This window comes from Bactrocera tryoni, chromosome 1, assembly GCF_016617805.1.
Source record: "Bactrocera tryoni isolate S06 chromosome 1, CSIRO_BtryS06_freeze2, whole genome shotgun sequence".
Classification (NCBI taxonomy): Eukaryota; Metazoa; Arthropoda; class Insecta; order Diptera; family Tephritidae; genus Bactrocera; species Bactrocera tryoni.
Window position 1 is genome coordinate 85,539,041 of NC_052499.1, and position 26,873 is coordinate 85,565,913.

Sequence of the window (26,873 nt, forward strand, 5' to 3'; positions counted from 1 at the left end):
TAATAGGTGGACCCACCAGAAACAGTTATATTTAAAAAGTTCTGTTTCTTTTGCGACAGACCTTGTTTATGTATATTTTCTAAACCTCTGATTAAAAAAAAATCATATCATTTATGCATTTAACTAACGGAACTATATCATATACCCACTTAACACACTACAAACAATAACAAAAACATACAACAAAAAAAAAACTATTAAAACTTGCAAACAAAATTAAGCTAAGTTCCAGTGCTTTCAAGCAAAGAAGAGCCTACCTGCTACGTCGCTATGTACATACAACCATAGATACATATACATATGTATATGTAAAGCCGCTTACAACTTGAAGCGTGTTTTTGCCACACGTTACACTGTTTAACAAAATAGCATTTACGACTTTACTTGACATTTCACCCAATTTATTGATTACCTTGAATAGAAGTGCAACTGCACACATATACATACATACAGATAAATATCTATATAAATGTAAATACATACATATGTAAGATATTGATTGACATGTGCCAGAGTTATTAGGGCGTGCAGCCAAATATACGCATATGTGGCATAAATATTTATAAGTGTTTTGTGTACCGTCCATGGGCTTTGTCTACATACAAACATACATACATACAAACAAACATACATTCACACACACGCACACACAGTGCAGAGAAATCTAATTACAATGAAACTGCATAGGGCAAATACATACTTACATATGTACATATACATATATGCTGCCGGCATGCCGAGGCGTATACGTAACCAAGCTGTTGAGCTGTAGAAAAAGCAACAACACATAAAAACACACACACACACACACACACACACTTACACAGAATAGTTAAGCAAATATTAATTTTATTAAACTTATACAAAAATATTGTATAACCGAAGGATAAGTGATAAAGAGCGAGGCATAAGATAACAAGCTGTTAAAAAGTTTATTCAAATTGAAAAAAGAACTATTTATTGTGTACAATAAAAACAATTGAATGTGGACATGCGATATTTACACACACACACGCAATTATACAATATTGCTTGAAGCTGCATACGTGACAACAACAAAAGCAAATACAAATGATACTTTTACCAATGGCGAACGAATAAACGAATATTGAATTCGGAAAATATTTACTTTGAGACAGAGGCAGCTGTAGTCCGAGCATTAGTGCCGACTTACCGTTCGACATAATTGATGATTGTACAATAATATACACACACATAGACATATACATACATACATGTGCGTACAAAGCGGAGGTGTTTGCGTAAGAACGTTAAACGCATGCAAATGACTTTGGCGTTTGATCATACTTTTAGGATTGACAAATGACAAATGACAGCATCTTCCATTTTAGTAGTTACGAAATTCGATGGCATAACATAACGGCAAGACGGCTTTTTGCAGTGCAGTGCTCGTAAAAGTATGTATTTTTATAGTGTGTAGAGTGGTTGTAGTTGTAGGAGGGGTGTATGATTTAAAATAACGGATTAGTTAGGCTGATTAATGGACGCTTGCGCGGAGATTTAATGATTAAGGACTTTTCAATTATTTTCTCTTGGCTACTATGTATTTTATATTTGAGTTGTAGAGCCATAGAACACTGTCTAAATAATTTTGAGCGACATTGCTGAGATCACAGCGAAAAAAAACTTTCTTCGATTCGCCAAGCGCCAAACTAGACAAGATGCTCAAATAAACGGGCAAACTTGTGGTGCAAACCTGCGCTAATATGTCTTCTAACGTATGAGCAGTAATTTAAATTTTTGTTTTTTGTTTTTATAGTGGGAGAGAGCATCGCAAGTCAGAGTGTGGAACTTTAATCCGCTAAACCTAAACTACTCCTAACTCAAGACTCTCACACGGAACACGGACAGAACATTTAAGTCCGAGCCGAGTGTGGTTTTAAGTTTTTCCCAATAATTTGAAAAACGAAGGCAATAAAATAATACATGTTCAGAGTCTTCATATGCTCTGAACACGTCGTACAGTTCGGACTAATGTCATTGTGGAATCTGAAAAGGTAGCTTCTAAAACAGCCATGTCCACTAAGTGAAAGATTACGCCAGGTGTTCTTTAAATTTTAAATTTTGGAATCCAATATTACCCCCAGATACTTCAGCTGCGGATGTGAAGTAATTTTGCACTCCTATGGCGGGATCTAATCTTTCTTCTACCTTCCTGGTGCTTATGAGCAAAACTTCTGTTTAGTGCTTCGCCAGTTCCAGACTCACAGAAGAGAACCATTGGCATAGACCATTAAAGCACTCAGTGTATTTGTTTCTTAGGACGACTAATTGTTTGGCCACTGCTACCACCATGTGATCGTACGCATACGCTATTAGTTTCACGTCTGTCTTCTTAGCACCTCGCAATACTTGAGTTTCCATAATAGTGAGCCTAACACTGAGCCTTGGAGTACTCCACTAGAGATAGCAGATTTTGTTTTTTAAAATAACTCCTTATAATCTTTATGAGGTTCTCAAGGATGCAGTAGTGTAATGACTCTTTCTGTAGACATTTTTTGCATTAAAACACGTTGCTGTAACCCTTTATTTTTATTTTCTTTAAAAAAATATATTTGATTTTAAGTCTTAAATTTTCAAAGTACAAGGAAAACGACATTACAATAGTAAAACTGATCTAAAATTCCTAATGTTTGGTTAGCAGCCATCTGCTAGTTAAGTTTTGGTTAACTTAACCAAGACTTCCTCTTTCGGTAAAGAACCTTTTTCTTAACAAGAAGCGGCCCTTTATAAGATATCCCCATACTCTCTTGTACGTATTCAACTCGGTAACTTTGTTATTGCTTTTAAATGTAATTTTTTTGACAAAAGAGCAGAAGCGAGCAGAGAAATGGCGAATCGAAGAAAGCTACTGAAGAACACGCAAGCGCGAAAATATTTGGATTCGAAAGCTATTTTTTTAATTTAAAACTTTTGATTAATTTTTTTCTCTCAAACAGGTATTTTAGATTAGAAATTTTAAAATTATTTTCGAAGGTAACAAATAAAAAAAATCAATGAAAATGTTGTTTCAATTATATTTTTTTATTTTTTTTAGGCAGTTCTCTTAGTTTATATAGTTATTTATTTACAGGTCATACTTAAATGAAATAAAGATTTAAAAAAATATATATTTTTAATGCATTATTGGCAACTTTAATTTCCGCGAAATCTCTATTTTTCGATTTTCAATCAATGCTGTTTAAAATTACCTAATATTTAAATTTTTTTACAATAATTTTTGAGTTTTTAGTTTAGACAAAGCAGTATCTTCGACATCTTATGGGTTTCAATGACATCTCAATAATATGAATAAATATTTAAAACAAATCTGAAAATTAAGCTTATAAAAATATACGCGAAGACAAATATGCAGACATATAGAAATATACTTGTATATGTGAGATAAAGCAAAAAAAAACAAATAATACAAAATTAAAAACATTGAAACAAAAAGTGATCTAGCTAAGCAAATGAGTGCAACAACCAAAAAAGAAAACGAAAAACAAAAACAAAACTTAAAAGCTTCAGAGCTTGAGAGCTTGTAATTAGGAAGTGTAACGGCAACAAAGGCAATTACTTGTGTATAAAGAAAAATATGAAATTTCCTTATATGTTTCAATGTCAATTCAGTTCAATTAATAATGTTGCCACACAACCAAAAAATAAATGAAATGTGGCAAAGTTTTAAGCATAAAAACAAGTATCTCCGTCGATGTCAATTCCTCTAGCTCGTTCTCCAAAACTCCTTTAAAATATAAATTTTCTCAACTTTAAACATGTAATATACATACATACAAATATATACATACATATACATATATATGATAATAATGTAAATAACTAAATTAGTTGAGAAGGAATGCACGCTCCTTTTTGCCTATGTAAAAACGTCCAAAAATTTCACTCAACAAAGAACTCTTTCTCTCGCTCTCTCTTTCCCTTCAACACAACAAACAAACTACTTTCAAACACGCTCAAACCATTTTGCTTCTAAATTTATCAACTTCTCACATCTACTTACGCTAACCATCCTTTATATATACATACTTACATATATACTTAAATGCTAAATGAACTTGTGTTCTTTGTTAGTTCTAGGCTAGAATAATGAAGTAAAAACCAACAAAAAATACCTTTAAAGATAATAATTATACTAAATTATAAAAAAAAAAGAATGAAAAATAAAAAGGAAAATAAGATAACAGTAAAAAGTATGGCAAACATGCAAGCAAAAACAAAACCTATAAATATTGTATATTGTTAACAAGTATCTTTATTTTCTGGAATTATACATATATATATTTAAAACGGTAAACTACCATAATGTTTGTGTGTAGCAGTGTAATTTGTATTTCTAAATGTCGATTTATGCATAAATATCTACAATTAACAGAGACAACAATATCAAAAGGATATAATTAAAACGCCATGCCATGCTTGTGCAACGCATAAATGTTTACAATTCAATTGAAAAGCCAAAAACGAGTTAAAAACGCCACTGGAGTATGTTTGGATTGCATTTTGCACAGCAACTTTGTCACTTTCTCCTCTTTTTTCCAATTATTTTGCGCAAACAAAGCATTCGATATACAAATACATAAACACATTTGAGCAAATAATAACTAAAAAAACATTTACTAACAAAGCAGAAGTGCATATATACATACATACATATATATACATGTGTATACATATAAATGAATGCAAATTATGCTAAATATTATGAAATGTGAAAGTGTTTTATGATGTTTAATGTGTACATTTTCCAATATTTTTTTTTGTGCATTGCAAATATAATAAAAAAGAATGGAAATACTGAGTTTTTTACAAATAATCAACTAACTGTTTTTATTGCTACTGCATGGAGCGGGTAAAAGTATTAACTCATAACACACACACATACAAATTAGTCAACTAAACCTGAAACTATCGCGACTGATTTTGGATTTAATTTGAAAAATAAAATAAAATGTTAAAATATGACGCTGATTTTGTGGTTTATATTGTATACAATCTGAAAACAAAGTAATTAATTACCAAAAAATTTCAAAACAAAAGCATTTTTTTATTTGTTTAGTTCTTGTATACAAAACTTTTTTATTTGACGATATATTACCACGAAATTTGTCTTAGATTATTATTCAAGACTACGCTACAAGCTCTAAATAAATTGTTCAGATCGAACCACTATAGCGTATAGCTGCCATACAAACTGATTGATCAAAATTTAGTCCTTGTATTAAAACTTTTTTATTTGACAAGATATCATCACGAAATTTATTTGGATTGTTTTCCAAGACTACGCTACAATATATAAAATTTTTTTTTCAAATCTGATCACTATAGCTTATAGCTGCCATACAAGCTGATCGATCAAAATTTAGTCCTTGTATAAAAACGTTTTTATTTGACAAGATATCATCACGAAATTTGTCACAGATCAGACCACTATAGCGTATAGCCATACATGATCAGTCAAAATGAAGACAAAGATCATTTTTTCTTGTATTTAATGGAAACCAAACCTAAAAGTATTGCTATTGAATAACACTTTTAATTAACTTGGATTAGCAAGACTTACTATTTTTTTGTTTTTTTTTATCCATTACACTTATAATTTTCTTCAAAAGTGCCACATTGATTTATTGATTTTATTTGGCTTTTGTTATGGAAAGCGGCATTTCGATAAAACAACTAAATTTTATTAATATTATTTTTCTTTATTTCTAAACATTTTAAATCCAAAACCACTCGCCAGCATTTTTTTAAACAAATATTATCACATACATACATATATAAAAACATATTTATTATTATTATAAATATATAAAAGCAATATCTTTGTAAATAAACACTTCTTATCGTTTTATATTTATTTCCAAACATTATTATAATTTCTATTATAACCCTCCTAATAAACAAAAATATTTGATTTTGTCTTCAACCTGAACAGGGTCCACCAGGTTTAGATGGCATGAAGGTAAGTGCGCATAAAAGCCACTCAATGCATATAATAATAGCAATATTGTCTTACAGGGTGCTCAAGGCGAAACTGGACACAAAGGCGAACGCGGCGATCCTGGTTTACCGGTTAGTAAAAGAAATGAACATAACAGTTAGCAATTTCTTGGTGTATGTTTGTAATTTTTTTATTTTTTTGTTAATTTTATTTATCACTTAAAACTGCATGCTAATGGGCACAAGACAGCTTCGTGCATATATTTCCATAAATTTACTTCAAACCATTTTTATTTGCCACTTATGTCTATACTTAATGTTTTAGCACACACTACATGTTTCCCAATCTATTAATTTTTTCTTACTTCTGTTGCATTTGCACTTTGTACAACAACAACAACAAAAACGAACTCGTTTATTGGAAAACACAATAACTTAACCGTACACATACTTATGTATAATCAACTGTAAATCGTTAAACCGTTGTTTGACTTCCTATTGACTCCCCACCCCCCGTACGTGTATGAACGTGTCTCAATGTGTAACTGTGTTGGTATTTGTAACTCTGTTCACAACATAACACAAACTGTTTTTGGGACATCTGTCGTTAATAAAAAACAGGGCACCGATGGCATACCCGGCCAGGAGGGACCACGTGGCGAGAAGGGTTCACGCGGCGATGCCGGACCGCCGGGCAAACGTGGACGGAAAGGTGATCGCGGCGACAAGGGCGAGCAGGGTGTACCGGGACTGGACGCGCCCTGTCCGCTGGGCTCTGATGGCCTGCCACTGCCGGGTTGTGGTTGGCGACCACCCAAGGTTAGCATGAAGTGGACAATAATATTTACAATATACTATTTATTACGATTCAAAATAACATAGAGAGTGTAGTTTATCTTGTGTTGGTGTTGGTTTTCAAAATTTTAACGGGTTTCTTAGCATTAACCAAGCGCAAACGTTGCATGTTTAGTAATATCGCAGACCAACCATAACACATAGCTAACTTAATAGCAATTAGCTAAATTTTCTTTGCACTTTTACTAGTAAGGTCTCACACGCACACTAATCTAACTCATCTCTAGGAGCCGGTTATCTCCACACCTGTGCACAAAGATTACCTGCCCGATGTGACGGCGCCTGAAAGCAACACCAGCGACTACGAGGCGGAGGAGGAGGAAGATGAGCAGAATGAGGCTGAAGAAGAATACGATGAATATGCAGAGAATCTACACAATAATGATTAAAACCACAACTTGAACCAATGGTCCAAGAGATGACAAAAAATCACGAAAAACAAGCACTTTGTAATAACCAAAACTAAAACCGGCACTTAGCACAGCTTTGCTGCTAAATTAAAATAAATGAAATTCTTTTGCTTCCCTTGCTTATAAAAACGATAATATACTAAATTATATAGTTTTAACTAAATGTAATGCTTTCTACTTGTTGCACAAAGCTTTTGTATTAATTTTTGCATAATTATAATTTATTCACTAATTTGTTTTATAATTGTGAATTTAACTCTAAGCTTTTTAAACATGTGTGTAGTTAATATACATAACGGTATTTTATTGGGTCTTGGCTTAAGAAATGTTAACCACAGCTTACAAACCAATTATTTTTGGTTGCGGATTCTCTTAACTTTCCAAAACGTAAATACAATTTAGAAAAATGATAGATAAATTATTTTTTAATTTTTTTAATTTGATGTGTTATGATTTTTTAACACTTTCAATTAACGTTTTTTTCTTTTTTACGGTTTAATTTTGTTTTTTAAATTTTTATTTTGATATTTTGTACATCAGCTCCTAATTTAGTTAAATTTCTTATTTGAACATAAATAATTTCTAGCTGTTCAAAACCTAATTGTTTTTATGTAATACATTTTCCAGGAAAATTGGCAGCAGTGGTTGAAGGAAGAATTAAATGCGATTCAGAGACCTGCACGAAATTAGGATGCACAAATCCGTTATTTACAGCTGATCATAATATCCAAGAACGATGTAGAAACTTTTCTGTAAATGTCAACAAAAGTGCAGCATTAAACGATGTCGAGCCGAATCTCTAAAATTACTACCGAGCAACTACACTCATACATATATACAAATGTTAGTTTCTTATTTATACCGATGGCAGTTAAAAATATTCTAAATTTAATTTAAGCAAGCATATTAATATAATAACAGTGCATTAGATGTTTAGAGAAAAAAGTGCCGTAAAGAATTAACACAATTAGAAATAGTTGTATTAAATAATCATTGTATGAACCAAATCACTCCGAAAACGGGTGCTATTTATTCATGTATATTATTTATTAATATATACACAAATTTATTTAACACAATTACCACCAATAACAAACGACAAAAAAGAGTTTACGAATTCAGAATATTTAAGAAATTGAGAAGAATTTAATGACATAAACAATAATTATCATTTTGTGTATCGAAATGAGAAAGGATTATAAACCTTAATGCTAAAGCAGCTACTTATATACACTTACAATAGATTCATATTTATATACGTAAATATATTGTATTAAAGGCGATTTGCATTTAGGGAAACAATCTTGTATTTACTTGTATTGTTCATTCGTAGTTTTAAATTGTTTTAACAAAACTTTTTTAAATGTAATTAATATTTTTAATATTTTTACTGTTTAAATATATATATATTTAACAAAACCCCAAGTGGCCGCATACTTTTCATTTTTTGAAATAGATTGTTAGGTCAGTTTACCGATCAAAAATATTTTTTTTAGAAAAATACGTTTCCTAGTACTTCAGTTTATTATAAGACACTACATACATAATTTCGCGACAATTTCTAGGAATGTTGATAAATTAAAAGTAACTTGGAAGCAGATGACTTTACTCAACCGTCATTAATTTATTAATTTAAGGCGCTCTTACGACAGAGGGGTTTACATAGCCGAAACGGACCCAGATTTATTTCTTTCAATGACTTTTAATTCAATAGTATTCTAAAATTATTTGGAAGAAATCACGAGAGCGATCATAGTTTGAATTATTAATATATAGAATCCGTAAGAAATAGCGTTAGAGCAGTATTCTATACCATCAGCGAATATATCGATTAATTACAACCAAATTGTCCGTCCAACTTTACTTTGTTCCTTTTTATTCTTTGAGCAATTTTAGATTTTTAACAAACTTATGCACATTGTCTTTAACATAGGGTTTTATTGCTATACACGTTGGAATATTTTCTGGCTGTTCTATCCATAGCTTATGTTTAATTTCATTTGTTTTCAGTTTTTCCGCCACCTTCACTAACGCCGCTTCGTCTTTTGCCTTAAGTGGGGACAAGGAAAACAATTAAATTAAATATGAAAGGAATATGTCAAACACTCACCTCCAATACCACTTTATGCATATTATCTAAATCCTTTAAGTAAGAAATTGTATCCTCATCATCTGCGTATAAATGCGTTACAGCCGCTGAAATATAGAATCAATAAGCTATTATTCGGCAAGAACAGTAAGTCAGATTTAATAGGTTTTAAGAGGTAAGCATGTAGACATAATTGGAATGTTGACTTATATCAAAATTTGTGCCGAAAATAAGTTCATCGAGTGGATAATTTGGGTTTACCTGTCGCGTGGCAGCATTGTGCTATCACTGCGCCTAATGGCCACCCCAAACTGGATCGCAGATCACTACGCACAATGATATATTGCACAATATTCGACATTATTGTAAATTATGAATATAAAAATAAATATAAATTACTAAATATTTATAAATGCAAATATCACTGGCACTAAAACACTTTTAAAAAATATTCGCCGGCTGTCAAGAACAGCTGTTTTGTGTTTTAATATCGTAAACGGTATTAAATATAAGAGATGCCACATGTCGCAGAATAAGGTCAGCTGTCACCCAATTTGAAGTTAACAGATATTAGGTATGTTCGTTTACGAAAATTTTTAATAACGTTAATATAATTTCATATATTAATTAATAATTTAATACGTTTATTTTGCGTTAGAAAACTCAAACATCAATTAAAACTTGGAAACAAACTCAAAACTAAAAGTATGTGTTAGCCTTAGAAAGTGTGGCTGTTTAGTGCTTTTAAAAAAGGAAAAAAACTCATATAATTTAACGACTAGCTCGAATAAATTCCAGCCGAGGCCCAGTTTTCAAACCTTTGCAGTTGAGCCGTATGTAAATAATAACGCGCCGAATATTCTCTTTCAAAGCTCACATAACCTTGCAAAAAATAGTCCAGCTGATTTAAATCGCACGATCTTGGAGGCCATTCCTCATTCCCTGAAAGTTGGCTTCAATAAATTGGCTTCTTCGTTGCCTGTATTGCATGTAGTGTCATCTTCTTATAACAGGTACGCCTCTGAATATTAAGATCAATGATCATATCTGTTCCGTTCGGACTGTTTGGTTCCACCAGTCCATATTCTTCATTACCCCTAAACTCGTGATATAATATTATCCATTCCTTCGGTTAGTTTCCTGAGAGGTATGTATATCAGAATGGAATATATTTTAATAAAGTCACACCTTGCTATAAGAAAATATAGTCTAAACTGGTTACAAGTTATAAGAATTGATCCAAGATTAACAAAATTATTTACCACTTTTTAACAAGCGGTAATGGCATAGAATGCATTTAATCATATGCTTTTAACTGAAATTTATCATTGCAACATTATTTAAACTAAATATCTCATGGGTCAGAAGACTTTAGCTGAGAGCAAAGTTAGGCCAAAGACTTTTTAGGTCAAATAGAAAGTCTAATCCATAGCAAATTCTCTCACAGCCCTGTTGTCGTTGTAAAGGTTACCTAATCCCCGTTAGGATGGTAAGTATTTGATAAGTTGTCATCGAGGTCATCCAACCGTAGACTCAGGAAACGTGCTGTTTCGTCAAAGTCGAACCATAAGGAGATGGGTGTCAGATGTGTAAGGTTAGCAGGGCATGCATGGCGATGCTTAATGTTACTCTTTGCACGGTGAACATATCTTTGATATATCAGGGTCGATTCTGGATAAATAAGAAGTATCCAGAACGCAGCTGGGCAAGGGTCACTCTCGTTTCTCCTGGCAACTGGAGTTCTTCATCTGCAATGGATGATGGTTTGACCGCAAGTACGCCATTTACTGAGAGAGAGTCGGTGAAGATGGTAATAGCTCCGCTTTGAATGGCGGTCATTGCTTGTCTGAAATTTGTTGCGTCCAAACTCTAGTCTGAGTTTTGTTTTATGTCGTCGACGTAGGTAAGGAAGGACCTCTTGATCATGCCAGGACGCCGCTAAAAGCAGATGACTGCAGGGATGAGCTCGTTATGCTCCTTAAATGGGAGCATACGGACCTTACTGTACAGGTGTTCAATGGAAGACATCAAGAGGCATACTTTTGAAGTCCGGAGTTCAGTGTTCTGATATGTCTGTGCCTTCCATGTCTTCGTTTCACTGCATACAGGAGACCATATTGGTGCGACGTAGTTGAGGTCCGGCTGGCTGATTGCCATGTATGTATGTATGTTGCCAGCAACGTTTCTTTGTCTTTTTCCATGGGCTGCCGGCTAAGGGGCGAGGATTTTGTTGCGTTTCTGTACTTTGGCAATTGGATACGTTGTCGAATGTCACACCTAAAATCTTAGGTGCGCCTTGTCAAAATCATTGTCTCATTTGGTGTATCCTTTTATATCTTTTGCAGAATACTACCAAATATGATTAGCTTCCACTTTCAAATAGTAATTATTTTGTATAAATTTCAGACAAAAGCTAAATTTTCTGATGTTGGAAAGTTGAGTAAAAATTGGATCTAAATACTCCAAAACTGAAAGGTAATACGTAAACAGAAATCACAAATCAAAACATAACCATGAGAACATATGTGAGTAGGTTTGTAGTTACATAATATATACATATGTGGTGTTTACAGTTAATTTAGACAATATAAACATTAAGTTACATGCATTTAAAGACATATCTACTCGGTTGCATTAAATTGCAGTAGTAAATTTCGGGAGCGACTGCCGAACTGATTGCCCGATCGTCCCCAAATTGTGTCAGCAACACTTTCGCCTCCGGGTGCCAATTATATCTGAATGTCGCTTGTGCGTGTGAGCCGATGGCAACTTATTAAACGCTTAATTTGCTTCATGGTTCCAAACGCACACACACACACACACACCAATGCAGAAGTACAAGGAGCTGCATAATAAGATGCACGGAAACGCACACACACAGACGCAACACTTGTTCAGGCGTGCTCACAATGTTAACAAGCGGATAACACGCATATGACACACACACACACCCATACATACTTGCACGCATGCCATATGTGAATGTGTATGGGTTGGCACTTAAGGCGGTTAGTCGCTCAATTGTGCCACACCGAAGGACGGACTGGCCGGTGCCCCTAAATGTCGCATATGATTAAAACGTATTCCCTTGCAACCGAGCTGGAGACTCCATTTGCATACCAGCACATATGCTTATCTAATTGCGTAAGTGTGTGTGTGTGTGTGTGTAGCGGTTTGCGACTGCAACGCTTGTTTGCCGGCAGTCGCCGCAGTCAGTGGCACTGTCATTGTCAGTGTCGCCCAGTGTCGACATTGCCACAGTGACATCGATGCATTGCCAGAGATTCGTGGCATGCACCACGCACTTCCTCCACTACTCGTCGGTCACGTTTGCACATCTATTTCCTTTCTTGCAGCACTAAGATTAACCAAACAAGCTGGCTACCCGCTACCCCCTTCTCGGGCCCTACGCCCGCTCGCCGTCGACCGCAGTTTGCAGCTTTGGGCCATCGGTTAAGTGCATCAGCGCACAATTATCTGCACAAAATTTACTGTGTGGCAAGCACAAGTGCCACTCAAGCCAGCCACTCGGTGTATTTATGTGTGTCCATCATTCTGCCGTTACACCAGCTGCTGCAGCAGCTCCTTCAGCCTCAATGGCGCTTACTCGTCACTTTGGGGTTAGCCACTTTGTTTTTGTTTTATTGTGTATTTATTATTGTGCGCCGATAAGACACGGCAAGTCGAGCAATTTATGCAAATAATTTTAATTTCAGATAAGCTCAGCGCTGAAGTGCTGCAGTGTGCCTTATTCGTCATCGGAGCTCTGATTTGTTGGCAAGCGTTGAGGCGTCGGTGCATGCCACAAAGTGCATTTGCTGTCGGCATTGTTGTTTCGCTGACATTGGTGCAGGTCAAGCCACCACTTATGGTTTGTTGAGAGATTTCAGAGAAATGCGCCGTTTTGTGTTCGCTTCTTAGAGGAGAATCTGCGCTTTGTGGTTGCTTCTTGTTAAATTCATAAATATAATAGACACTAGAAACCACTTAAATTTATATGTGCGTGGATTAATTGAGAGATTTGGATTTGGTGATAAGCATCAATTTGTACAGAGACTCGTGAAATTACGACTTTCGTTTGAGTTATTATTATTATTTTTGATGATAGTGAAAGAAAATTATAAATTACTAAATTAAGCGCTTTTTGTTTTTCGCAGTTTCTTAATAATATAAAAATATAATAATCGCACTTCTTGCACCCAATCGACCAAGGAGTGCGGATAAGGTTCAATTTTATATACGTACAGACCGTACCGTCATAGAAAACTCATGCAGTTGCATATTCACTCTTGACGAAGCACCTCGAACCTTTGACACATATCTGCTTAGGTTAATTTCTATTTAACTCGGAGGTCGAAAACCCGGGGAATTTCAACCTTGATCGGGCAAAGGCACATTTGAGAAGGAAGTGTTGATATGATCCTATATCAGCTTCTTGCGAGTGGCCTCCGGTTAAACCTTACCGCGTAAATCCCGATTGGACAGAGTCCAGCTACAACAACAGCTATTGGAAACTAGACCCCTTAAGGTTTGTTCCGGACCATAGGAGCTTTGCGACTGCCAAGTTGCTACTAGTTGACCATCTGGATAGATTAAGTGTTATTTTTGAATGGACTCAACCATAACTTATCGGTCATTTCATTGAATAAATTCAAACTTCCTGTAACTATTTCTTCACAAATTGTATCTTTAGTTGTTTTCCAGAGACAGGTTCAGTAAAGTTGTTTTTTAGGTATCGCCAAAATGCACATCTCTTAAGGTAAAGACAGAGTTATGAAGGGTGCAATAAATTTATAAAAATTAAAAAATTAACTCCACCGAATGTGTCGCAAGAACTGCATTTATTTGTGCATTTTGCAAAAATGGTCAGTGTATAAAATCAGTCGAATTCTGCTCTTCTAAAGCAAAGCTTTCCATACAGTAAGCCTGGGCAATACCTGCTCACTTTCGTGATAAGCAGAGGTTCAATTAGGTTAATGTGGTAGACCAATAAGCCAAGCATAGACCAGTTCGGTCCTTTGCGATACCAAATGGAGTTCACTTGCTAAGTCCAAGAGAAGTAGACATCGGTTAGGATGCTTGCGCTTTACGCGATTTTAACAGACTATGTGACCTTACTATTGGCACCTCCTCCAGTGTATTGCCAATGCGGAACAAATGCACAAGAGAAGTTCCGCTATTTCCCTGGCGCCTTGCTCCAGACATTTCCTGCAGTCTTCCCGATCTGTTAGCCCAGACAGTGACCAGTTATTATCAGTTAAATTACGTTTCACAGTCTCTTCTATCAAGTGCCAATAGGAATTTTGTGTACTTCCAATCTACCGTTTTGTAGATGACTTTTGCAGTTTCACACCCAGTTAGCTCATTCCATCGGGTTTTGACTTTCTTCACTATGCTTTTGTCAAGATGCATGGGTCTCCCAATGTTGATCACCTTTTCGGATATTAGCCGCACATCATTCTTGGCAATCTCGTTCACTATTTCATTGCCTTCGTTGTCTTTATAGCCTGGCAAAAACTAAAAGTGAAGTTGCTTGCTTCTGGCAGCACTTTCCGCTGCTGCCCCGCTTCCCAAAATACTTCTGACCGATATGCGATACGAGGTTACTGCCTTGATTGCTGCTTGGCTGTCTACGTAGATGTTGACTCTGGATTTGCCTGCAAGTGCATTATAGGCCAGCTCCGCGGCTTTCGCAATAGCAGAGACCTCAGCTGGAAATATACTGCAGTGTTCCGGCAACTTAAAAGGTTGCCTTATTACTAACTCTGGACATTATATTCGTGCATTTTCGAGCCATTCGATTGGATGTTTAGAGTTTTGTGCTTAGCTAACATACCTTTACGCCAGGCATATTTTCCTATGTGTCAATCACCCAAAGGAAAACCTCTAGATACCTGTAGCCTTCTACACTGGCCATTGTAAGCTCAAGAAGCACATATATGACATGGACCTAGCTTCTTGTGCGAGTTGCTGGTCTGCGACATGAAGCCTGAAACTTGAGAACACCTGCTAATTGGCTGCACAGCAGTCTGTAGGCGCGGGATAAAGGCCCTTGTATCCATGTTTCCTCAATAGCACCTAGCAGTATATTGGAATTTATCAATATGCTGCGCTATATGGGTCGTTGTGACACAGAGGAGGGCACAATAGATCTTAAGTCGCAGTGCAATTCTCATTTATTTGTCTAAGCTAATCTAATTATAAGGGCATTTACGTTTCCTCTCATTTCAAAGGTGTAGAACATTGGTGTTTGAAATTTGGTTTGATCTAATACTTAGCCGTTCTATACTGACCACATTAGCAACTACTCAACCCAAATAAAAAAATTCGAGTTTGTTTAGTAATTTTATTTATTTGAATTAATTTAGCTACATACACAAACATTTAATAAACAATTTCATCTTAAACATCATATATTTTACTAAATATTAGTTTTCTTCTAGACTTTGTTTTGGTTTTTTCATTATATTTGGAAACATTTAATTCAGTTAAGAGTTAACTAATTTATAATTACGTTTTACTGCTACTACAATTTTCACCACTGAGAGTTATTTTGTGAACATTTATCTACATTTATACAAAAAAAGAAAACCGAATTAGTCACTTTATACCAGGAATGTACGCTATTTATGCACACATACATACTATTTAGGCCTCTTGGTGGCCGATCGACCGCAGAGATTCCATCGAATTGAACCGCAAAGGAATCACTATTATACAGGTGTGTACATATGTATGTGTCGGCTTTCGATATAATCTAATATTCAGTTGTATATATTCTTTATATAGTAGTTATAATTGAGCACATTGATCAGGAATCATATATATATATATATATGTGTATATATACTAAATAAAGTTGTGCCTTCCATATTTTATTGCGATAAAGTACATTTCTGCTAAAACAAGTTAACCCTTTTCGGTTTCTCTTTTCACTTTGACGCTACCTTAAAATTTCGCCAATGCGATTTCAACATTTCAATTATTGTTCATTAAAAATTTTTACTGTTATTAATTTATTAAATATATATTTATTTATTATACTCAAACAAGTTGCATATTCCAGCTTCAAAATGTATGCCTTAGCACACCAACGCACTTCACACCCCTTCACTTCACAAAGAGTGCACACTTCACTTGCAATCAGACCACAAAAACGTCTTGAAAATTTAAGCCTGGCTGTGGGCCCACGCGGGGCGCCTTAGCCAGCTGAGCAAATTTTAGAGCGTTAAAATGCATTTTTGCCGAAAATGAAATTGCCGGGCGCATTCACATCTTCTGCTGCGAAGTATTCCTTCCATAAGGCGGCAAACTGGTCGCGCGTGACCTCGGACTTGCCCTAGAAATAAAGTATAATATTTTTATAAGTAATTGACAACAGAACAGTGAAACCAATATGGCTTAAGGGTACACACCTGCGACATTTTCTGGAAGGCGTCTTGGCATTCGGCCTTGTCCAGACCATAGCTGGAGCAGACCAATGTGAACTCCTCCGCGTCGATGCTGCCGTCAGTCGAGGCGTCCTCCAGGTCGAACATGAAGTTCATGTATTTGGTTTGCCAGTCCATGACGCTGCTGGGATCCTTGGCGTAGGCGTCCCACATGTTGCACCACTCATCGACGGAAACCTGCAGAGACAAAAAGTTTTAGTTACAAAGCGGAAATATATTTTCTAATCTCTACCGCATAAAGCACTCAATATTTATGTGTGTTTGTGTGTGTGTGTGTGTGTGTGTGTGTATGTGTGTGTGTTAGAAGGCGTATTGGCACACCGCTCAATCAGCAGGTCGCAGCCCCCTTTCTGGCACAGTTGCAACTGAGCAATAGAGCCATTTCGCCAAAATTTATGAATGTTGCTCGCTTAGTAAATAAATATGGCTGCATTGCTTCCACAAAGGTGCACACATATTTCTTCCTGCGCGAGTCCGCTACATGAGTGTGCTAAATATTTTTACAGCGAGCCACAATAAATCTGCATACCTAATATACCGCCAACTCCCCCCACCCCCCCACGCACTCACGTGAAATACCGTTCGTTTGGCAATGGCCGCACATAACATTTGCAAGTATTAAATGATTCCGATTCCATGGTTGCTGTTGTAGTTGTTGTGTCGGAATTTTTGCTACATTTTTGGCAGTGGCAACTCCTGCGCGAACATCGAGTTATTTATGTATGTGTTCGCTTGACCAACTTCAACACATGACCACTCACGCACACACACCCCCAAATGTTCTAATGCTTTAAGCAACCGCATCCGCACCGCCCCACACCGCTGGCTGACCGGCACAATAAATATGCAACTAAACATGTTGCGGTGCTTGTGGCCGCGATTTTGAGCATTTCCACTGTGGCAATTGGCACAGCAAACGTGAGCCATCGAAGACCGCAACACAACAAAGCACAGCCGAGCATGGCACGGCGCAGCATAGCAGCTTGCTCTGCGTATAAGCGGCCATTAACACATGTCCGAATGTCCAGCGAAATTGTATCGGCTTGGATTTATGCATTTATGTATGACTGTAACTAAATAGCTACAACAACAAAGTCGACTTAACAAGGTCAAAACAAATAGGGCCAATAAGGCAAACGCTTATGATGGTCTACTGCTGGTCTTTGGCCACATGCCACGGTTGCACGGCGAAGGAAAACAAAAACGAATTTGTTCAATATCGGAAAGGGCATGTACTCACAATTATTGTGTCTACTTGTCGTAAATTCTTTTACAAGAACACAGCATTGGAGGCCAGCTGGTTAGGTAAGCAATCTTCGAGTTCTTTATAGTTTAATATGTCACCAGTTAAGCTCGAAGCTGTTCCACTTAGTGACCTCTTGTACTTGTGATTACAATACTGTTAATTAATTTATGAAAACTGGAAAGGTTTAACATGTAAAAGGAGTCTATCCACCTTCTACATAACGGGGAATATCAAAACTTCTAACTAGCTATCGACCAGGAATCCTCGTCTTGAAACAAAAGTGACAGAGTTCAAGTTTCTTTTATTATATACCTCTCTATTTCTTCGCTTCTATATTGGCGTGGACACCGCCTACGCGGTAATAGCCGAGTTAACAACAGCGCCCAGTCGTTTCTTCTTTTCGCTATTTGGCGGCAATTGAGATACCAAGTGTAGCCAGGTCCTTCTCGACCTGGTCTTTCCAACGGAGCGGAGGTCTTCCACTTTCCCTGCTTCCATCGGCGGGTACTGAGGCGAAAACCTTCAAAGTTTGAGTGTTCTCTTCCATTCAGACAACATGATCTAGCCAGCGCAGCCGCGGTCTTTTGATTCCCTGAACTATGTCAATGTCGCCGTATATCTCGTACAGCTCATCGTTCCATCGACTGCGGTACCCGCCGTTGCCAATGCGCAAAGGATTATAAATCTTCCTCCCTCTTGAAAACTCGTAACGCCGACTCATCAGATGTTGTTAGCGTCTATGCCTCTGCACCATATAGCCGGGCGAGAATGATGAGAGTCTTGTAGAGTTTGGTCTTTGTTCGTCGGGAGAGCACTTTACTGTTCAATTGCCTACTCAGTACAAAGTATCACCTATAGGCTAGAATGATTCCGCGTTGGATTTCATGGCAGAAATTGTTGTTGATGTTGATACTAGTTCCAAGATAGACGCAGTTATCGACTTCAAAGTTATGACCGTCAACAGTGAGTGCCTCTCTAGTTATAGGCTTCGAATATAATGGTACTTTAACTCTCGTTCATTCTCGTGCTCTTTTCACAAGTTCATAAAAGTCGTTCAATTGTTTCGAACGAAACAGAACTTTATCCAAGAGAAATATTACGATCACGGAGAGCAAGCGCTTAGCTATCAGTTCCAAAACACAAAAACAAAACAAAAACAAAAACACAAGCTATCTATTCTGTGAACCATTAACGAGTCCGAAGCTGGAACCCGCAATGTTCTTTTCGCCACTAACGCACCTTAGAAAATTGCGCAGCACATTAAGGAACACATAAATAAAACACTAAATAAAGGAAGGGAGGAGTATATAAAAGCAACACAAATTAAAGAGTTCGTTAAAGGAAGCAGCCATTTCGGATTAGACCCTCGTTTACAGTTTCATACAAAACTGCTCGAATAAGGGCAATTCAATTTACGGTAACATTCGAAGCTTGATGACAGCAAAAAAAACCGGCGGTCATTACTTTTCCGCAATTAAATACACCAACAAATGCGCACAAAACGTTGCATAGGTAAGTGAGTGGCAAAGTGGCGCAATTGAAATGGCCAGCTAAATGAGTAGCGGACAAGTGCGTAGCTAATAAATAACGGTACATGGCAATAAAACGGAAACAATCCGAAGTGAGACATGTCGAGCTTAGTTTAAGTGAGTAAGGTTGCCAAATATGTTGCTATATTTTCGTTTATGTGTATATATTTAGCGCTAAGCGCTTGCTGAGCGAACTGCGGTAAGTCGCCAAGTCAACAAAGTTGTCAAATGCATGCTGACATTAAAAGAAGACAACAATATAGCTCATATAAAAGCCATAAAACTTATATTGCAACCATGCATGTGCATATACAGACATACCTAAGTGCCTGTTTATATGGCTTGACCCAGCAAGAAAAATGGATTAATAGAAAAATTATTGAATTTTACAGCAAATGCCAGAAATATGATATCCGAAAGCATCAAAACGATAAAAGGGGAAAGGCAACATAAAGATCACAAAATTTAAAACAAAACTATAGAGTTTCAAGGTAAGTTCATCAGTTTTACTTTTTGCTAACAGTTCCTGAGATGTTCGGTGAGAGTGTGTTGAGCTCTTGACTATTCATCGCTGTATGATGTATTGAAATTCTAATCGAATTTATGTTTTTCTGAAATGATGAAGTATCTAACACAATCTATGAACTGTTCTGTGGGGACTTGAAACCCGTAACCTTAAGGCACGTAGTAATAGTTTGCGAAAAGTCCTCGCCAAACAACCCACAGAAGAATGTTTAAAGTCTAATGTCACTTTCACTTTCACTCGCCTGATATCGTTATTATATCATTCATATTTTGCTACCAGCCTTTAAAGGAATGGAATAAAAAATTTTCCCAGATTGGTACAACTTTTTTATGTTTGTGCGAAATTCAAACACCGTGTTTCCGCTAAATTTAGTGTATCCAATAAAATCATGGCTACGGAGTCGTTGAAAATGCTGAAAATGTGTTTTGGGGAGCCTACTTTATCACGAACACGCGAAGACATATAACCATCCACTTCTGTTAATGACGATAACAATGAAAAGGTTAAAGAAGCAGTGCTAGAAAATCTTCGCGTTGGCAGCAGAGAGTTAGCAGATGATCTCAACAGCTCTTATGGTTCGACCCAACACATTTTGGATAAAGTCTTGGGTATGCAGCGTATAAGTGGTTAGACCTATGTATAACAAACAACCTGAATCTTTTGCAAACCGACGTCGACAAGAAGACGAAAATGAGTTACTTGACAACATAGCTGAAGGCCCTACATTCAGACCCTGTTACTAGTGACGTGGAGTAGGTTTTTGAAAATTACGTGGAAACTGTCCAATTCGCTGAAGGCACAGGTGGACATCACAACCGAGGCTTGGAACAAGTGTATTGAAAATTAGATTATTCCTTGGAATGGTTGTTTTGGCTCAAAAGGAGCCTATTTTAAAGACTATTAATAAATAATTGTATTCAAATATGTGAACATTTTGTTTTCTTTTGTCATTCCTGGTCAAATTTGATCAAATGACATATGCTCCGCAAGAAACATTTTAAAGAGAAGAAAGATAGACGAGTCTACAAGGGTCTTATATGAGTATAAAAGAGCAAAAATATATCCATAAATGGAAAATACGAGCGAATACGAACAGTTTTATGCATACTCATATTGACACGAAGAGTACCACAGAATATACACTCGATCTAAAATTCACCGAAGGCAACAGTTTAGAGCACCGAAAATTATCCACAGTGTATTTGTTCCGTGGCACGTATTTTAACTGTGCGAAGCGTCTTTATTAAGCCGAAAGTCAACACACAAGATAGCAATCAAGTCGCTCGGCCACTTTGTGTGTTAACATAAATGCGGGTGACCGGATCTGTACTGATAGTGGAACGGCAAGAATAATAACAACATAAGCAAAAGTTATTATGACTACGTGGCACTTTTCGTTTTTACGGCCGTGCCATTGTTGCATCGCCACTGTGCACCATAAGTGTCTATGGGATGGGATGGGAGGTGGCACGCACACACACCTGGTGAAGACAGTCGACGACAGCGAGGTATATTTGCAGGCGCAAAATGCATGAGTGCACATCCTTTGACACGGTTTTGGCCTCTTGCCAGGAAAGCAACCAAACTACAACACCGCCGCTACAAGCACCTGCACGGGTGCCGCAATCGGTCGCGCAGCTGACACAAACAGGTATGCTGGCGGCTACCCGCTAACCAACATTGCTGTTGCGACTAGCACTGCCACTGCCACACACACGCGCACATTGCCTGTTGTGGCATGTTGCAGCTACTCATATTCACTGCTATTGTTCGCTGCAACGCCATTTACCGTTTGCCACTTGCATCCAGCGTGCAACAAAATGTTGCCACACATGCCACACATAATTTGACCATCACCTGAGCAACACACAACCCCAACAGGCGCACCGACCACCCCGCCCACCCCGCCTTCGCTGCGCGCTGCTCATCTTTGGCCATGACGGAGCAAAAAATTAAAATGCAATTGCACGTTTATCATTTGTACGACATCGCCTCACCCCACCTCGCCACATCGCAGCACTCCCTCCCCCCCACCAGCAACAAACATGTTGATTAAAATGGCAGAGAAAAGGTGGAAAAATGCTGTGTTGACACAACAATTTGTAGATTTATGCACAATAACTATAATCGTCAGCAGTCAAATTGTTGCAGCGACAGGCTCATAAACACACACACAAGCATAAGCGCACATGCATGAATGCATAAGTGTTGGTTATGAGCGTTGCTGTGCATACTTTGTTGTTTTTATGTTGCTGCTTGCTGCTGCGGCATGCTGTTGTTGAGTGTTGCTGGTGCCGTGCCAAGAGCAAATCATTGCCAACAATGCTGCCACATAACTCAAAAACAACAGCGCACAACAACAAGTGCAACAACGGCTCATCGAAAGCATTTCCACAATTTAACAGCACTAAAAGTGCATGTCGAATGTCCTCCGCGTGTGCGTTTGTGCAACGCTGTGGTGCAGCATGTTTTGCTGGCTCGGCGCTGGCAAACTTTGCTTGCATTTTCTTAATTCTTTCGTTTTTAATTTCACTTGCGAGCGCAATTAATGCACATTTATTTATTTGTGTGTGTTGCACTTCAAAGCCACACAGCTGTCTATGCATTTCTTTTCGCATAAATCAGCTCTGTAGGCGTTCTTCTTCTTAATGCATAGCGGAAACTGCAGGCGAAGTGTCCTCCACGGCCAGCACTTTTCAATTTGGTTACGGCACTTCGGATTTATGTGTGGCTCAGTGACGCTTAGTTGCAATATGAAAACTCGTATTTCATAATTCATTCTATTCTTCTATTCAAGGTGACAACTGCAGCTGCGTCTTGGCTTTTACATATCTGCTGGCACTCAAAGTGATAAAGAATTGTTATTAATAATATTCATGGCTTTCACCTTCGCAGCATCAGTTAGCTTGCCAATACGATAATAAATTGGAAATTGAAAGTCAGAACAAATAAAAATAACGCTGCATTTTATGTTTGTTCACAGATATATAATACAGTAATATATAAATACTATTTACATTGAAAAAAGAGAGGCACTTCCGGAAGCAAAAGCGTAAACTTTACGGGCTCTTGATTATATACAACAAAGGACCTTTTGGTATTTTGAGAGGCTGACGAGTTTTGTCTCCAGAAGGCTTGCATTTGCCTCCAAGGCACTGGAAGGCTTGCAGTGCTTGCCTAGGTGGGCACCACTATTGCCGTTGTTGGTCGGAAACAGCGGTCAATCCAGAGATAGTAGATATCTCATAGAGTGGTAAACAATATCCAGACTTAGGCAATTTAAATGGAATCAAGTAATTCTCTTGAAGCAAGCTATGGTTTAATCATTTCAAACGCATATAAATACATACGTATACCATGACCTGTGTATATTAAGTTTTCCACGAAGTTTGTTAGGAGAATAAGACCTTATGAGATAGCGATCACAAATTATACATACAATATGTCGATATCGGACCACTACCTCACATAGCTGTCGTACAAGATAGATAGACAGAGGGCATTGAGCATGCTGGGCAATCTAGAATCAGGTGTTCTGGAGTTTCCTGTTCCCTGTCTCAAAAAAAGGAAATTTGCGCAAGAGACTATGCTCATGTTGAACAATTGTTTTTTGAGCCTGCAGTGCCTAATATAGAGTTGGTATGGATAGTTTGGTATGCGTTCTCGCAATGCCTGCTCCAATGCCTTCCGGTGTTTTCGAGCCGTCAGTGTAGAGATAGATGGAGATTGAGATCTAGATCAGTAATAGGTCGAGTGTGGAATCCCTCCACTCCGCCTTACTTCCGAGAGTAGCTTTAAGCTTTTTTGTGAAGTTTACCCTCTTCGTAACGCCGTCTTTTGAAGGAGGACCAGTGGTGTGTCTTGGCCCCAGTGGCCAGTGGCCCCTAAGGCCTTCATTTGTGGAAACGTTATGGTATGCTTCGCTGCCTGTTTGATCACTAGATGCAGCGGTGTGAACTCCAGCATGTGTTCAAGGAAGTACGCATTGCCGCTGAAGCGCAGAAGCAGGCGAGTTTGTGCAGCTTCAACAGTTAAAAGCTGCGAAGACTGCATTGCCTTCGATGCCCAAGCTACTACTCCACAAGTGACAACAGATCTTACGATCATAGTATACAGCCATTTGATGATGCCTGGCTTGCATCCCCAGGATCTACCGGCTAGGCATATTTTACCTCTTTAGAGACCTCCAACTCCTTGCCTTGTGTTAGGGGCCTAAAGCCCGAAAGAGATCTTTGCTTTGTAAAAGGGACGACGATTGTTTTAGCGGGTTTAATCCTACTGTATTGCGCCATCCCGTTGCTAGCCTTAAGCCCCTTTGAACTATGTCGCAAAGAGTATTGGAAAATTTACCTCGTGCCATTATAGCAATGTCATCGGCGTACCCCTGGCACCAAATCCCATTTATTGTGGGATTGTCGCTACCTTCGATGTCAAGAAACGCGGATAACACAACATCGCCATTTTTCAGCGAGTTCTGAAGTTCAGCCATAAGTTGGTAAAGACTGACTAACTGTATAACAAACTGACTGATAAAGATCAAGATAAAAATATTTTTATAACCTTTTATGCTATATGAAATGCACCTGAGAAAGGTATTATAGCTTCGGTACAGCCGTTTTTTCTCGGACAGGGATGATATAAAAAGAGGATGAGACCTGACCTGAATTAATATCCTACGGATATCAGTTCTCTGACTAGGAGATCATTCTCCAAATAGTATTATATGTATAAATTTTGTTTGAGTGGTTATGAACATACGATTCTCATACTTATAGAAGCAGTGAAAGAATATTTCTATTAACCATTATGCTCCTCGAATCTAAGGTCACTTCATAACCGCATTCTATTGACCCACATTTTTATCTATTTTATTCTTAAGAAGTTATTTTTTGCAGAGCCTAGACGAGTGCATAGAACCCAAGACTATGTATTTCTCTATAGTCGTAGGATCATCTCTATCTGTGACAATTTCCAACTGCTGTGCGTGTTTTTTAAAAAGTTTCTAGTTCCAGTTGTGGAAAAGAGTGAAGTGCCTATAAAGAAGATGCGCTTTAAGCCATGGATGCCACAAAGCTAACTACAATGAATAAAATGGGTAAATAAAGTGATAATTTAAAATTTCTTTTCTAACGAAATATATTTTCCGCTTAATTTCCGCTAGCATGCAGCCGAAGATGCAACAAACAGGATGAATTTACGAGAAATTGGAAAATTCTACAAATATAATTCATTCAGTGCGAAATTTTTCAATCGGCTGAATTTGTGCAACAAATAGCCGCCATAAATTCCGAGCGCGACAATCACAGCGCATACAACAGTAACCGTTTTATGTCGCGTGTCGCATGTTGGTGGCACAACAAACACATGCATTATAGTACCTACGGAAGATAGCATCGATATCGGAAACGCGCCAGCTGCTCACTCAGTCGGAATGCAAGTGCGAGCTAGCAAATTGTTTACGGGACCCAAAAAAAAGGGCTACCTATTCAAACATTTGCACTTGCAGCGCAGCTCCAACTGCACTTTGCCTGCCAGTTGCATGTGTGGGGCATAGTTAGCGCACGCCAGCCAGTGGCAAATTCACGCTGCATTGAGTTTTAGGTTTGTGACATAGAAAATATTTATGCGATTTTGTCAGTGAAGTGGCGAAAGCAAACTCACGGCTGAGCGGAACAAAACAAGCGAGAATAAACAACCGAATGGAATTGCTAAAAATGCAAATGAGCAGAGCAAAGAGGCTGTAAAAAATGATATGAGATAATTCTGGCATTCGATGAAAGAAAAATGAAAGCTCTGACGCATGCCGTTATATGGAATGGAGATAGTTTCCGGAAGGCCGGAAAGGCAGGCATACTCGTATGTGTACATACATATGTATACTCATGTCATTGTTTGATTTTTAAGAAAAAGAAGAAGAAGAAGAAAAATCACGAATTTTCTATCTGCGAAAATCAAACTCGAACCGAAATCTATTCATCATAATGAAAAATGGCAAAACAAACCCACCGTCCACACAAAATTCCTTTGAAAATCTACTGCGCACATACACATGCGGAAGCGTGCATATACCCGCACTCTTTCTGATTGCATCGCACCAAGAACTATGCTCAACACTGAAGTGACGTCGAAGTCAGTGAAATAGCTACTGCCAATGCCAAATAAATGCAGACAAATCGACAAGTTGGCATAGTCAAATTTACTGCCCAAATGAAGTGCGAAGATAAAGTTTCTGTGACAATTCGATTTACGATCAGATTGGAGTATGGTAACCATCCAGCAAAGAAATTCTAAGAAACTGCTTAAGATTAGAAAATTGTCAGATATAACAGTAAAATCCAAATTGCATGCTGTTAAATTGAACAGGTTGCCACCTGCGTAGAAAGTTTGACAAAGAGTGTTGTAAGAGCTACAAGTCTTTTGTCAATATTTGATCGATTAAGATATTATCCGTAGCTGGATAGTTAAGCATTTATAAAAGAAGAATTTTGTGATTGTATCGTAGCAGATAACAAACCTACATCTAGATATCTGCCATGGACAAATTTCTAATAGAATTCATCAGCATTTCATTAGAAACTTCCAGTAAAGGTTAATTATATACATTGATACCCTTTACAGGGTATAGTAAGCTTGCCACGAAGTTAAAAACCCCCAGAAGAAAACGTCGGAGACAATATAAAGTAGATATAAAAATGATTAGTATGACGAGCTGAGTGATTTCAGCCACGTCCGCCTGATTGCCCGTCTGTATATACTAAAAACAAGCAAATCCTTTATTTTTTGAGATATTATCAGTGTGGCTTTAG

At 37.5% G+C, this 26,873-nt stretch overlaps 3 protein-coding genes across 14 annotated transcripts in view; 1 reads left to right on the forward strand and 2 right to left on the reverse strand.

Annotated features, from left to right (window-relative positions):
- The window catches only part of LOC120766736 (collagen alpha chain CG42342), a 213,352-nt gene extending 204,747 nt beyond the window's left edge, over positions 1–8,605 (forward strand). For 7 of the 12 annotated variants that reach the window (XM_040092390.1, XM_040092388.1, XM_040092392.1 and 4 more), the window contains 5 exons: positions 5,957–5,983; positions 6,040–6,093; positions 6,583–6,780; positions 7,044–7,613; positions 7,854–8,605. In XM_040092390.1, the coding sequence (XP_039948324.1) occupies positions 5,957–5,983; positions 6,040–6,093; positions 6,583–6,780; positions 7,044–7,205 (441 nt within the window). In that variant the 3' untranslated portion in view covers positions 7,206–7,613; positions 7,854–8,605. The remainder of the gene's footprint in view (positions 1–5,956; positions 5,984–6,039; positions 6,094–6,582; positions 6,781–7,043; positions 7,614–7,853) is intronic. The other 5 variants (XM_040092395.1, XM_040092400.1, XM_040092401.1 and 2 more) reach the window with 3 other exon arrangements.
- Positions 8,606–9,072: 467 nt separating this feature from the next.
- On the reverse strand, positions 9,073–9,734 carry LOC120766739 (putative peptidyl-tRNA hydrolase PTRHD1). The gene is made up of 3 exons (XM_040092405.1): positions 9,577–9,734; positions 9,337–9,422; positions 9,073–9,275 (listed from the first exon to the last, which is right to left on the reverse strand). Exons 1-3 carry the CDS (start codon positions 9,674–9,676, stop codon positions 9,102–9,104), a joined length of 360 nt encoding a protein of 119 aa, XP_039948339.1. The 5' UTR covers positions 9,677–9,734; the 3' UTR covers positions 9,073–9,101.
- Positions 9,735–15,716: 5,982 nt separating this feature from the next.
- Positions 15,717–26,873, reverse strand: part of LOC120782633 (calexcitin-1) — a 30,997-nt gene continuing 19,840 nt past the window's right edge. The window contains exons 5-6 of the mRNA XM_040115001.1: positions 16,731–16,943; positions 15,717–16,654 (exon numbers count right to left, since the gene is read on the reverse strand). Of these exons, the coding sequence (XP_039970935.1) occupies positions 16,544–16,654; positions 16,731–16,943 (324 nt within the window). The 3' untranslated portion in view covers positions 15,717–16,543. The remainder of the gene's footprint in view (positions 16,655–16,730; positions 16,944–26,873) is intronic.

Bases quoted from the DNA above. Each gene is read 5' to 3' on its own strand.
- LOC120766739 (XM_040092405.1), bottom strand. From the start codon at position 9,676: ATGTCGAATATTGTGCAATATATCATTGTGCGTAGTGATCTGCGATCC. The intron at 9,423-9,576 runs GTAAACCCAAAT...TCTATATTTCAG, and splicing joins ACAATGCTGCCACGCGACAG to CGGCTGTAACGCATTTATAC. The intron at 9,276-9,336 runs GTGAGTGTTTGA...TCCCCACTTAAG, and splicing joins TGCATAAAGTGGTATTGGAG to GCAAAAGACGAAGCGGCGTT.